This window comes from Scyliorhinus canicula, chromosome 16, assembly GCF_902713615.1.
Source record: "Scyliorhinus canicula chromosome 16, sScyCan1.1, whole genome shotgun sequence".
Lineage (NCBI taxonomy): Eukaryota > Metazoa > Chordata > Chondrichthyes > Carcharhiniformes > Scyliorhinidae > Scyliorhinus > Scyliorhinus canicula.
The window spans coordinates 112,509,041-112,522,041 of record NC_052161.1 but is presented as its reverse complement, the minus strand read 5'-3'; the positions used below and the strand labels follow the sequence as shown (position 1 = coordinate 112,522,041).

The 13,001-nt window shown below is 43.6% G+C and overlaps 1 protein-coding gene across 1 annotated transcript in view; it reads right to left on the bottom strand.

Annotated features, from left to right (window-relative positions):
* Positions 1–13,001, bottom strand: part of vps13d (vacuolar protein sorting 13 homolog D) — a 302,778-nt gene that overhangs the window by 151,397 nt on the left and 138,380 nt on the right. The window contains 2 exon segments of the mRNA XM_038821608.1: positions 8,318–8,335; positions 10,291–10,365. Coding sequence (XP_038677536.1) covers positions 8,318–8,335; positions 10,291–10,365 — 93 coding nt within the window.

The window sequence follows — 13,001 nt, the reverse complement described above, 5'->3', positions numbered from 1 at the left end:
TAGTTTTAGCTGCAAGTATTCTTGTAATATAAATCAGGCCATCCGACAAGAACATTACATGGTACCAGGTTTGGATGGTATTAAACACGGAGCAAAAATAAGCCTGCCATGAGGTCCACAGAGAATTGAAGATTTTGAAGACTGCAAGAATTAACAACATGGGAGTCGCTGAAGCAACCAATGATCTCAGATTTCACAGTAATGTGGACAGCAATTGGCGTGTGTTTAAACTACAATTTAATCTGTTTCTTAATGCAGTATATTTAGATCAATCAGATTCGTGTAAGGTAGCGATGCTCCTAACAGCGGCATGGCCCAAAGCAATTGCTGTGTTCAATACATAAAAACTTTCATGAAGTCATTCGAAGAGTTGATGAAAATTGCATCCCCAGAAAGAATGAAATTTATGAACGCTATGCGTTTAGATCACGTTTACAGAAGACGGAAGAATCCATAGGTCATTTCATCACTGATTTAAAAGCGAAAACCTGTAATATTTTTGTGGTGGAATCTTCCATGATTTGGGACCAGATTGTGTTTGGTGTGAATGAAAATAAGCTGAGGGAACAGTTGCTGTGGGAATCGGAGCTGTCTTTGGAACAAACAGTTAAGATTTATCATGCTCACGAGGTAGCAGCACAGCATTCTAAAATGTTTCTCAGTTAAGACGGCATTTTCTTGGAGGAAAGCTGCCCTTTTTCCAAAAAATGTGGAAAACTTCCAAAAAAGACAGGAAAGTTCCTGCAGCTCCTCGCACACCAACAAACAGGTTAAAGATCTGGACAAAGTATTTCTGTGTAAAATATGTGGTCAAAGGCACAAATTAAGGAAGTGTCCAAGTTTTGTTTCAGATGCAAAGGAAAAATCACTTTGCTCGGAATTGTTACACTAAGCTCAACCCTAGATCAGTCAGCACGGGGAGAGAACACAAGAGGTGATCGTCTCCCTGGACGCAGAAAAGGCCTTCGACAGAGTCGAGTGGAAATACCTCATAGAGGTACTGGAGCGGTTCGGGCTTGGAACAGGGTTCACCGCTTGGGTAAAGCTCCTGTACAACGCTCCCATGGCGAGTGTACAGACCAACAATACCAACTCCCAATACTTCCAGCTGCACAGGGGCACCAGACAAGGATGCCCACTGTCCCCGCTGCTGTTCGCACTAGCAATTGAACCGCTAGCAATCGCGCTCAGGGCAGCAAAAAATTGGAGGGGGATCCGAAGGGGAGGTAGAGAGCACAGAGTCTCACTCTATGCGGATGATCTGCTCCTCTATATCTCGGACCCACAAAGCAGCATGGACGGAATCATCGCGCTCCTGAAAGAGTTTGGAGCCTTCTCGGGCTACAAACTCAACATGAGCAAAAGTGAGATCTTCCCAGTACACCCGCAAGGGGGGGGGGGGGGGGGGGGGGGGGGGGGGGGGGGGGGGGGGCAGCACTAAAGGGGCTGCCGTTCAATCAAGCCCGACATAAATTCCGCTACCTGGGGATCCAAATAGCCCATGACTGGAAAGGGATCCACAAATGGAACCTCACCAGCCTGACGGAGGAAGTTAAAAAGGACCTGCAAAGATGGAACACACTCCCGCTCTCCCTCGCGGGGAGAGTTCAGACGATCAAAATGAATGTACTGCCCAGGTTCCTCTTCCTGTTTAGATCCATTCCGATCTACATCCCCAAGGCCTTTTTCAAAGCGCTGGACAAACTCATCATGGCGTTCGTATGGGGGGGTAAAAATGCTAGGATCCCAAAGAAGGTCTTACAAAAAACAAAAACCAGGGGAGGGCTAGCCCTCCCGAATCTACAATTCTACCACTGGGCAGCAACAGCCGAGCGAGTAAGGGGATGGATCCAGGAGCCAGAGGCTGAGTGGGTGCGTGCGGAGGAGGCCTCCTGCATGGGAACCTCCCTCCGGGCCCTCGCCACGGCAGCACTCCCATCCCCACCCAAAAAACACTCCAGCAGCCCAGTGGTGACAGCCACCCTCCAATCCTGGAACCAACTGCGGCAGCAACTTGGCCTGACCAAAATGTCGAACAGGGCTCCCATCTGCAACAACCATAGGTTCACACCAGCACTGACTGACGCCACCTTCAAAAGGTGGAGGCAGGACGGGGGGACACTGACAGTCAGGGACCTATACACGGACGACAGGATCGCAACACTGGACGAACTGACAGAGAAATTTCAGCTAGCTGGGGGGAACGAGCTACGGTACCTGCAGCTCAAAAACTTCCTACGAAAGGAGACAAGGACGTACCCACAACCGCCACGACAGACACTACTGGAAGACCTACTGGACGCAAGTATCCTAGAGAAAGGGAACTGTAGTGACATGTATGACCGACTGGTAGATAGGGACGACACCGTACTGGACGCAACAAGGAGGAAATGGGAGGACGACCTGGGGATGGAGATAGGGTGGGGACTCTGGAGCGAAGCACTGCATAGGGTCAACTCCACCTCCACGTGCGCAAGGCTCAGCCTGACCCAACTAAAAGTGGTACATAGAGCCCACTTAACAAGAACCCGTATGAGTAGGTTCTTCCCGGAGGTGGAAGACAGATGTGAACGGTGCCAAAGAGGCCCGGCCAACCACGCCCACATGTTCTGGTCTTGCCCCAGACTCGTGGAGTACTGGACAGCCTTCTTCGAGGTTATGTCCAAAGTGGTGGGAGTGAGGGTGGAGCCATGCCCGATAGTGGCGGTCTTCGGGGTTTCAGAACAGCCAGATCTATTCCTGGGGAGGAGGGCGGACGCCCTTGCCTTTGCCTCCCTGATCGCCCGCCGTAGAATCCTGTTTGGCTGGCGGTCAGCAGCACCGCCCAGAGCTGCGGACTGGCTGTCCGACCTCTCGGAATCTCTCCAAATGGAGAAAATCAAATTTGCCATCCGAGGGTCGGACGACGGCTTCCACAGAACGTGGGAGCCATTCATGCAACTGTTCCGGGACCTATTTGTGGCCAATGTACAAGAGGAAGAATAGTCGGGGGAAGGTGGCGGGAGGGGGGGGGGGGGCTACAGGTTCGGTACGGGGGTTCGATGGCTAGCTAAGGCCCAAAACCAAACTAAATAAACATGTTGAGGGGGGGGGGGGGGGGGGCGGGCGCAGTTACCACTACGAAGATGCTTACCTGTAAATATGTATGTTAATTTTTGCGTGTTTGTTTGTTTTTATTTGTTCTTTTTCTCTCCTAACAATTTGTAATTTGTTCAATATAAAATATGAAAACTGAATAAAAACATTTATAAAAAAAAAGATCAGTCAGCACAGTGGAAGAGGCAGTCAGTAGTGATGAGACATCATTGTATGTTGGAGTAATAACAGAGAAGAAGAATGTTTTGGAGACATCAGAAAATTCTCCAGCACTTAAAAAAATGCAAACTGATATTCCACTCAAAATAAATGCAGTGGATGGGGACAAATGGCTGCTACCACTTGAAGTGAATGGTACAGTGGTCCAATTGAGGTTAGACACCGGTGCCAAAGCCAATTTAATCAGCATGATTGATTTTTAAAAATCTAAAAATTCAGCCGAATGGAAGAAACCACAAAATATCTCTAAGAGATTGTAACGGTTCAAGCATTATATGTTATGGTGCTTGTGACCCAAGTGTGGTGGTGAAGAACACAAGTTTATTCCGTCCCATTCTACACTGTATCCAAGGGCTTGGATTCATTATTAGGTATCAGTCCTGTGAAGAACTAGGTCTAGTACAGTTGGTATATAGCATCCACAAAGGATTGGATCAACACTCCAATGATTCTGAGAACATTATCAGCAAATTCGGTGATTCACAGGTTTTGGTACATTATCATTCCCCTACAAGATACAAATCAAGAGGATCCAAACCTGTGATCCATGCACCACTTCGGGATCACCTCAAAAAGGAACTAGTCAGAATGACAAACTTAAAAGTAATCAGAAAGATAGAAGAACCTACCGATTGGGTAAATTCCATGGCATATGTCAAGAAAAAGAATGGCGATATTCGCATATGTATGGATCCCAAAGATCTTGCCAAAAATATCAAAACAGAACACAATCAAATATCAAAGCTTGATATGCTCCTTGAGGAGGTCAAGCCTCCTCCTTGAGGAGGTCATATCTGAGATGGCTGGTGCACAGTTCTTTACGAAACTTGACATCTCAAGGTTTCTGGCAGCTAAAACTAGAGGAACAAAGTACAGTATTTTTAATATGTCATTTGGACAGTACCTCTTTCTGAGAATGCCGTTTGGCATAACTTTGGCATCTGGAATTTTTCACCATGCCATGGAGCACATAATTGAAGGCATCCAAGGTGCCCTTGCGTACATGGGTAATATAATCATTTGGGGCTCAAGCACAAAGAGCACAATACGAGGTTGCTTAAAGTTTTAATGTGCATCAGGAGAAATGGGCTGAAGCTCAACAAGCAAAAGTGCCAATTTGGAGTAACTGTGGTCACATTCCTAGGTGACAAGCTCTCATCGCATGGCACTGAACCTGACAAGGACAAAATCCAAGCAATTCTCAACATGCCAAAAAGCACACAAGAAAACCATCTCAAGAGTGATTGGTATGCTCGATTTTATAGGAAAATTCATTCCAAATCTGTCAGCAAAAACAACACAACTCTGTGATCTCTTGCACAAGATAATGGATTTCACTTGGACTGAGCAACATGAGCACGAGTGGAAAAAGCTCTAGACTTCACTAACCACACCAATTCTCACATTCTTTGACCCAATTAAGCAGATTAAAGTGTCAACAGACAATTCGAAAGATGGTCTAGGAACAGTTCTTCTGTAGCTCGAGCATGACCATTGGGAACCAGTCGCATATACATCACGATCCACGATGACAACAGAGCAGAGGTACGCTCAAGTCGAAAAAGAATGCCTAGGTTTAGTTGTAGGCTTGGAGAAATTCCACGGCTACGTATATGGGCCTCCAACTTTCACAGTTGAGACAGATAATCGTCCTTTGGTTATGATCAAGAAGAATCTCAACCAAATGTCTCCGTACATTCAGAGGTTGATGATGAAGTTACAGCGCCATGACTTCATCTACACGCCAAGCAAATATTTGTTCTTAGAAAATGCATTATTGAGAGGGCCGATACAAAATATTAGTCTTGAAATTGCTGAAGATGTAGATCTGCATGTCAATCTTATTTCCACACTCCTCCCAGTATCACACACAAAATTACGCGAGATCTAAGAGACCTGGAAGGATCAAACTCTTCAAGAAGTGATGAGGAACATCAACTCAGACTGGCCCAGAGGTCAATGTATGGAGCTCTACAATATATGATCTGAACTCAGTATCATTAATGGAGTGGTACTTCAATTGAACATAGTTATACCTGATTTAGCTCACTGGACTAAATCGCTGGCTTTTAAAGCAGATCAAGCAGGCCAGCAGCACGGTTCGATTCCCGTATCAGCCTCCCCGGACAGGCGCCGGAATGTGGCAACTAGGGGCTTTTCACAGTAACGTCATTGAAGCCTACTCGTGACAATAAGCGATTTTCATTTTTTTTTCATCTCTTTGAAAGGATGTACTTAAGAGGATACATGAAGGGCATCTCTGGTTGAGAAGTGTAAATGGAGAGCTTGTGACTCTCTTTACTGGCCAGGTATAAATCAGGATATTGACAGGATGTGACACATGCGAGATGCATCGTTGCAAGCAAACAAGAGAACCTATGCAAATATCTGATTTACCTACGGCACCATGGCAGAAAGTAGCTATGGATCTCTTTCACCTACGAGGGAAAGATTATTTAATTATCATAGACTATTTTTCAAACTATCCCGAAATGGCTCTACTGTCAAGTATAACGGCAAGCAGTGTAATATTGCACACCAAGTCAATTTTTGCTAGATATAGAATTCCTCAAGTCGTCATGAGTGACAACGGTCCTTGCTTTAACTGCGCAGAATGGGCTAAATAGCTGGCTTGTAATGGAGAACAAGGCAGCAGCACGGATTTAATTCCCGTACCGGCCGGCCTCCCCGAACAGGCGCCGGAATGTGGCGACTAGGGGCGTTTCACAGTAACTTCATTGAAGCCTACTTGTGACAATAAGCAATTATTATTATTATTAATCAAGTGTGGTAACACTTCGCAGTCACATATGATTTCAATCACGTCATGTTGAGTCCACTGTACCCTCAAGTCAATGGAAAAGCTGAAAAAGGTGTATATATTGTCAAGCAATTGTTGAAGGCGGCAATGGACAGTCAATCTGACCCATATCTCGCACTACTGAGTTACAGGGTGTCACCATTGTCACATGGTAGATCGGCAGCAGAGTTACTCATGAATAGAAGGTTGCGTACGACACTTCCATACTTGGAAAAGGAGGAGAATGCAGTGGTACTGTGGGAAATCCAAAACATTAAAGCAAAACAGAAGCAGTTCTATGATAGAGTATCTAGAACGTGGCAGCACGGTAGCATTGTGGATAGCACAATTGCTTCACAGCTCCAGGGTCCCAGGTTCGATTCCGGCTTGGGTCACTGTCTGTGCGGAGTCTGCACATCCTCCCCGTGTGTGCGTGGGTTTCCTCCGGGTGCTCCGGTTTCCTCCCAAAGATGTGCAGGTTAGGTGGATTGGCCAGGCTAAAGTGCCCTTAAGTGTCCAAAATTGCCCTTAGTGTTGGGTGGGGTTACTGGGTTATGGGGATAGGCTGGAGGTGTTGACCTTGGGTAGGGTGCTCTTTCCAGGAGCCGGTGCAGACTCGATGGGCTGAATGGCCTCCTTCTGCACTGTAAATTCTATGTAACGTTACCATTTCTGAGTAGTGGTGACATTGTGAGAATAGAAGATTCAGTCAATTGATTGAAAAAAACCATTGTACTTGAAGACGTAGTACCTCGTTCTTACAATCTACAACAAAGGACAGGTTGGTCTTAAGAAGAAATCATTGCGCGCTCTTGAAAACCAGGGAAGACTTTCGCAATAATGTGATGGATGATGAATCTACGTCAGAATCAACATCAGCTTCAGTGTCAGATCGTTCAGCAGTTCCTGAGCATGAGAATGTCATGGAGAGCATTGACTGTACAAGTTCTGAGCACGAGGAAACTTTGAGAAGATCAACCAGAGTCAGAAGAAAACCTGATCGACTCAATTTGTAGATTTGGACTATTTGTACATATATGCTTGCTGTTATATATATATATAGAGTTATTTATTAAGCCAGTTTTAAAAATTTAAAAGAAAAGTTTAATATTGTTAGACACACAGGCTAATTATATCACATATAAATATACTGATGATAATGTATTAATTTATTCCTTCAAAGGAAACCATGATATCATGGTTGTGCTGTAAAAGGGCAGCACGGTGGCCTAGTGGTTAGCACAACCACCTCACGGAACCTGGAGGTCCCAAGTTCGATCCCGGCTCTGGGTCACTGTCCATGTGGAGTTTGCACATTCTCCCCGTATCTGCGTGGGTTTCGCCCGCACAACCCAAAAATGTGCAGAGTAGGTGGATTGGCCACGCTAAATTGCCCCTTAATTGGAAAAAATAATTGGGTAATCTAAATTTATTTTTTTTTAAATGAGAAAAAAATGGTTGTGCTGTAATTCACCGACTGACCACTCGGAGTCTCATTAGTATATACCGTATATACTCGCGTATCATGCGTTCTCGCGTATCATGCGGCCCCTAAATTTTTGTCCCCAAAACATGATTTTATGCTATATCTCATGTATCATGCGAGTCACTTTTTTGGAAATTAATGCCCAAACTAAAACTTCCAAATGGTATCATTGTCTGTGGATTCTGCAGAGTGGATTCTGTTGTGAAAGCTGTTCGCGAATCGAACAGCTTTCCAGCTGGCTTGACTAGCGCCGTTCAGCCACTTGACGTATCCATTCATAAAAACAGCAAGTAAAACACCCGCGAATTTTGTATCTTGCGTATCATGCGACCCCCCAAATTTAGGTTACAATTTAGGTCTTCAAAAGTCGCATGATACGCGAGTATATACGGTAGGTGAATGTTAGAGTCAGGTGATTTTAGACTGACTAGGGAGTTGGAAGAGAGAGGTTGCTTGTGCATGTTAATACTGTTATTCAAGTATTGTTGTTTATATATTTGACCCACAGTTAATGTTAATAAATTGTTTATAGCTTTAGCTGCAAGTGTTCTTGTAATATAAATTAGGCAATCCGACAAGAAAATTACAGGCTGTGATTTGGGAGTGCTGACCTCCAAATCCGTTTAGCCTGTCGATTGAGGTGCTGCACCAGTAGCGTTAAAGTGAAAATTTACTCATTAATTACAATCTTTTGATCAGTACAATTGAATAATTACCTAGAAAATGGTTTGGTCCTTAAGAAGCACAACATAAAGAGAAAAAGAACAATCCTGTATAAGAAAGAACACTGAACAGAGAGACAAAGTATTTATGTTATGCTCATCTATGGAACAATAAAAAGTCTTTAAAATAACCAACTGTCTGACAATCCTGGTCTTGTCAGCTGAAATCCAAGCTGCTAAAAAGCAAACCTGGTGTCTGAGATGAATTGCAAGTGTGTAAATTACCACTGGGAGGTGCAGATTCTTTTAAAACTGATACATGAACCTGCTACTCTTAATTGTGATGCTTCTCAAATTACAATCAGAGTGCTCAGTGCAGTATTTTAATATGCAGATTTTCAGAGAACAAATGAGGGAGAACCGACTTGCATTTTTTATACTTTGAGCCTTCTGCTAGTTGACTGAAAAAAAAAACACTCATCAAGCTGAACTGCTCTTATTTCAGTTAATTAATAAAAACTCAGCCATAGCTTGCAATTTTAAGCAGCCTCACACAAGACTTGGCCTGATGCTTATGCAACTGAGCTCCAGCAATTGCCAGAATTGTTAAATTGATGGGGAAGATCTGGATTGGTACCGAATGCATGCAACAGGCTCAAGAGGGCAAAGAGGTTAACGCTCGAAATAGCACACTACATTAAAAATTAAAGTGGAAATTTTTTATCTACTTGGGTAAATACAGAAAACTGTAAAATATAAGCAGGAATTAGCAAAAGTAGCAATCCAAATTTTTCCATCTGTCAATCATTGTCACACTTACCGAAATTCAAAGTATCAAGCTTAAGATCAACTGCATACGGTCAAGTATCATTTAATATAAAAAACATTTTCAGGTAAATCTGGTCAGGGTCATTGAATATCAACGCCTTAGTGATAATATTGTAATAAACCAAGTGAGAATAGGATCTTACTGACAGCAACTCTGAAGAGTCTCCCGAAAGAAATTAGATCAAATTAGATTAGATACACCTACCCTGTCTTTCTAATACACTGGGGATTAATGCCAATTTATAATGTTAACAAAACTAATGACAATGTTTGGATATTATACTCACTGCCAAGCATTGGCCACGTAAATCTGGTCTGGCAGGTCATTGACTGGTCCATGGATTAAACCAGCGTTTAATCTAACTGCCTATTAGAACAGTGCTTTGATTGGAAAGTAAATGGGTTAGCTTCGATATTAATGATATTAATGAATGGGCCAACCTGATAGTGGATGATGAGCTGGCGAGGAAGGGCAATCGAGTCCCTGACTATTTTAATGGCAGGGCCTCATTCAAATAGCTCTTCACTGACTCCCACCTAAGCCTGATCGACTGCCTGACTAGCAGGCGGGAGTTGGAATTTACCAGCAGGAGGCTACAGGGAACCATAACAATGATCCCATCAGACAATGGAAAGAGGGTTATACAGGATATCTAGAAGATTGGAGGGAAGGGGGTGGTAGGGGCTGATGGTGCAAGAAGTCATGGCTGGAGTGGCCCCAAGGGTCCCTGGGCAGAGCACTCCTGCTCCTCCTGGCACACAAGGAGTTCTAAGAGGAACAGATCTTTTGCATTCATTATTTGGGTGCAAATACCAGCTTTGAAGATTTTCTTTCATTCATTAACTAAGACTGGATACAAAACAAAATACTGAAGTAAAAAATGGCTGATCAGAGAGTGACAATAGAAGTGTTCTTCAACTAGCACAGTCACTTCTTCACTGCTAAATGAAACAGTGAAGCAAATAGCCAGTGAAGCAAGATAGCAAATAGATGCAAAGAGGACCACGGTAACACAATATTTGAACAGAAAAACAAAGGGACATTTATATCCTGCACTCTCATCAACATTCAAACTGAAGCCATATAAAATTAAATATGAAAAGATATCAACTAATTTTCGTTGGTATGTCACACTACAACTTATCTGATAAAAGCCACGGGACGTTTTCTTCATTTCTCCCATTCCCTGGTACATTACCTCTGGCAAATATCTGCCGCTCTAGGTTTGTCAGACTGGCAGTGCTTCTAGTTCTAAGAAAGGCAAGAGGGTTGCCTGACAGAGAAAGAAAGGTCTAGTTAGAGAGAAAAAAAAGTTCAACTTGTCCAGGCAAACCGAGAACAGAAAAGGACATTGTTCCAATTTACAGCAAGGAAAGAAATGACAGATGAAGATGAACGTAATGAAGGGAGATGTCATGTTTCAAATCTTACCTCTATATTGAAGATCTATTAATGACATTTTGGGTAGTCACTAATGTTCTTACTCGTGATTGGACACAGCCTGGATCTTACCCATCAGTGAATCTATACTCCCAATGATAGCTAACAGCTATGTAAGTCAAGTGATTATCAGTCTTTTTCTTCCCTGGTACTGTTAATTGCGCTTGGGAAGAAGCTTCAGATGAGGGCAAGGTAAGTAGAGGGAAAGTTGTCACCCAGTCGTTTAATGGGCAAATAAAAGACTCTCAGCCCTTTCAGCTGTTGGAAATTATTATATCAGAAACGGGGAAAACTCCAACAAAAGGGGCAGCTCTGAACTCAAAAAGTTGTGTCCATTATAGCAAAGCAATGTTTGTTCTTCAAATCCGTCAGGTGTTAGACAATTATATTTAATTGTGGATTATATGTTTTGGGTTTAGTTGTCTCATTTGAACATAAAATAGTCCTGCAGATAAATCATCCACCAGCTTGCATCAAACCGTCCAATTTTGCCCTCGATCGGTAAGCAGTTCATTCATCAAGGTTGAGGTAGAAAGGTTCAAACATATTACTTCATTAAAATACTGTGCATTGGAGATACCCAAACTAAAGTAACTTATGACTTGCCAACCAATCAGCACCCCTTTCCCCATGCAGTATCAATTGTTTGTCCCTTTGGGATGTGCCATTCTCACAGCTGCTCTGATGAGTGCAAGATGAAAAGCTTCAACAGCAGGACTCTTTTTCCAGCAATACTCAAATATACAGGAGTTTGGAGATGTTTATTTGTTTCTTCTAGAATCATAGAATTTACAATGCGGAAGGAGGCCATTTGGCCCATCGGGTCTGCACCGACCATGCCAATTCTGATCACCATAACCCCAGCTATGCTCGTGGACACTAACGGACAATTTCGCAAGGCCAATCCACCTAACTAGCACATCTTTGGACTGCGGGAAGAAACCGGAGCACCTAGCGGAAATCTACTCAGAGGAAGAAAGCGCAAACTTCACCCAGTTACCCGAGGCCGGAATTGAAGCTGGGTCCCTGGAGCTGTGAGGCAGCAGTGCTAACCATTGTGCCACTATGCCGTGCCATGATTTAAGTAATATCCTGTAAGCGAGTGGTTTGCAATGCTGAATGTTCATCATTTAATTCATATTTTTAATAAGCCTTATTCCTAGCTTATTGCACAAGACATTATGACATAGCATTTCTTCCACGAGAAGGGTAGGAATAGGGCAGGCATCATTCCCAATGAGTAATCTCCATTTTTATTTCAGAAAATGGGTTAAATGGGTCATGGCTTGAAATTGAGGCGCACTATTGGTTCTATTGCTGAATCATAGAATCCCTACAGTGCAGACAACACATCAACTCACATTTGTTTGCACATCTATAAACCTGCTCTCAGCTGTGTGCTTGGATACGGAAGCTTAACTCTGGATTATAAATAGGGCCGAAATGAAATTAGAGTTAAAAAGACAGCACTCAGGGCAGCACGGTGGCGCAGTGGGTTAGCCCTGCTGCCTCACGGCGCCGAGGTCCCAGGTTCGATCCCGGCTCTGGGTCACTGTCCGTGTGGAGTTTGCACATTCTCCGTGTCTGCGTGGGTTTCGCCCCCACAACCCAAAAATGTGCAGGGTAGGTGGATTGGCCACGCTAAATTGGCCCTTAATTGGAAAAAAATAATTGGGTACTCTAAATTTAAAAAAAAAAGACAGCGCTCCATACGAATATTACTGACAATACAAGTGCTTCATCTATTACCCCCAAAATGGCACTTTTCATAAGTACTTAAGTTCCAATAATGTAATAACTTGCAGAACAGAATTGTTCTACCTCAGCAGTTAAAAGAAAAACAGGTTGTTTCAGTACTTTACAAGCCTGGCATCTTTTATCAGATTGCAGCAGTAAAGACCTTCATGTCAGACCCATATGCTCACAGATCAACGATTGCTGGCAAGCAGACATCCAAAAACAAGTAAAAAGGACTTGGATTTTTACATTTTCTTTTCACATCTCTGAGAAGGTGCCTGAAAGCACTTCACATGGAATTAATTGTTTCAATGTCCACCAGTTATTGCTGTTTGAGCACATTTAACTGCCATTTTGCACAATGAGGCGACAAACCAGCTGGCCTTTTCTTCGTGACATTGGTGAACAGAGAAATTTTGATGAGGACACTTGGAGAACCTGCTGCTGCCCTTTAAAAAAATAATAATTGTGCCATAGGATCTTTAGAAATCAATCGGGCATGTACAGTCAAGTGTGGGGGGGGGGGGGGGGGGGGGGGGGGGAGGGGGGAGAGAGAGAGAGAGAGGGGGAAGAGAGAGAGAGAGAGAGAGAGAGAGAGAGAGATTGTGAAGCAGGTGGGCTTGATCTCTGACTCCAGGGGCAGTATTGAAGTGGGGACGGGGTTGTGGGTGTGAACTCCAGAGGTCATCCTCCTGGCCTCAAGGAATGCTGTAAAGGCAGTTAACTTAAGAA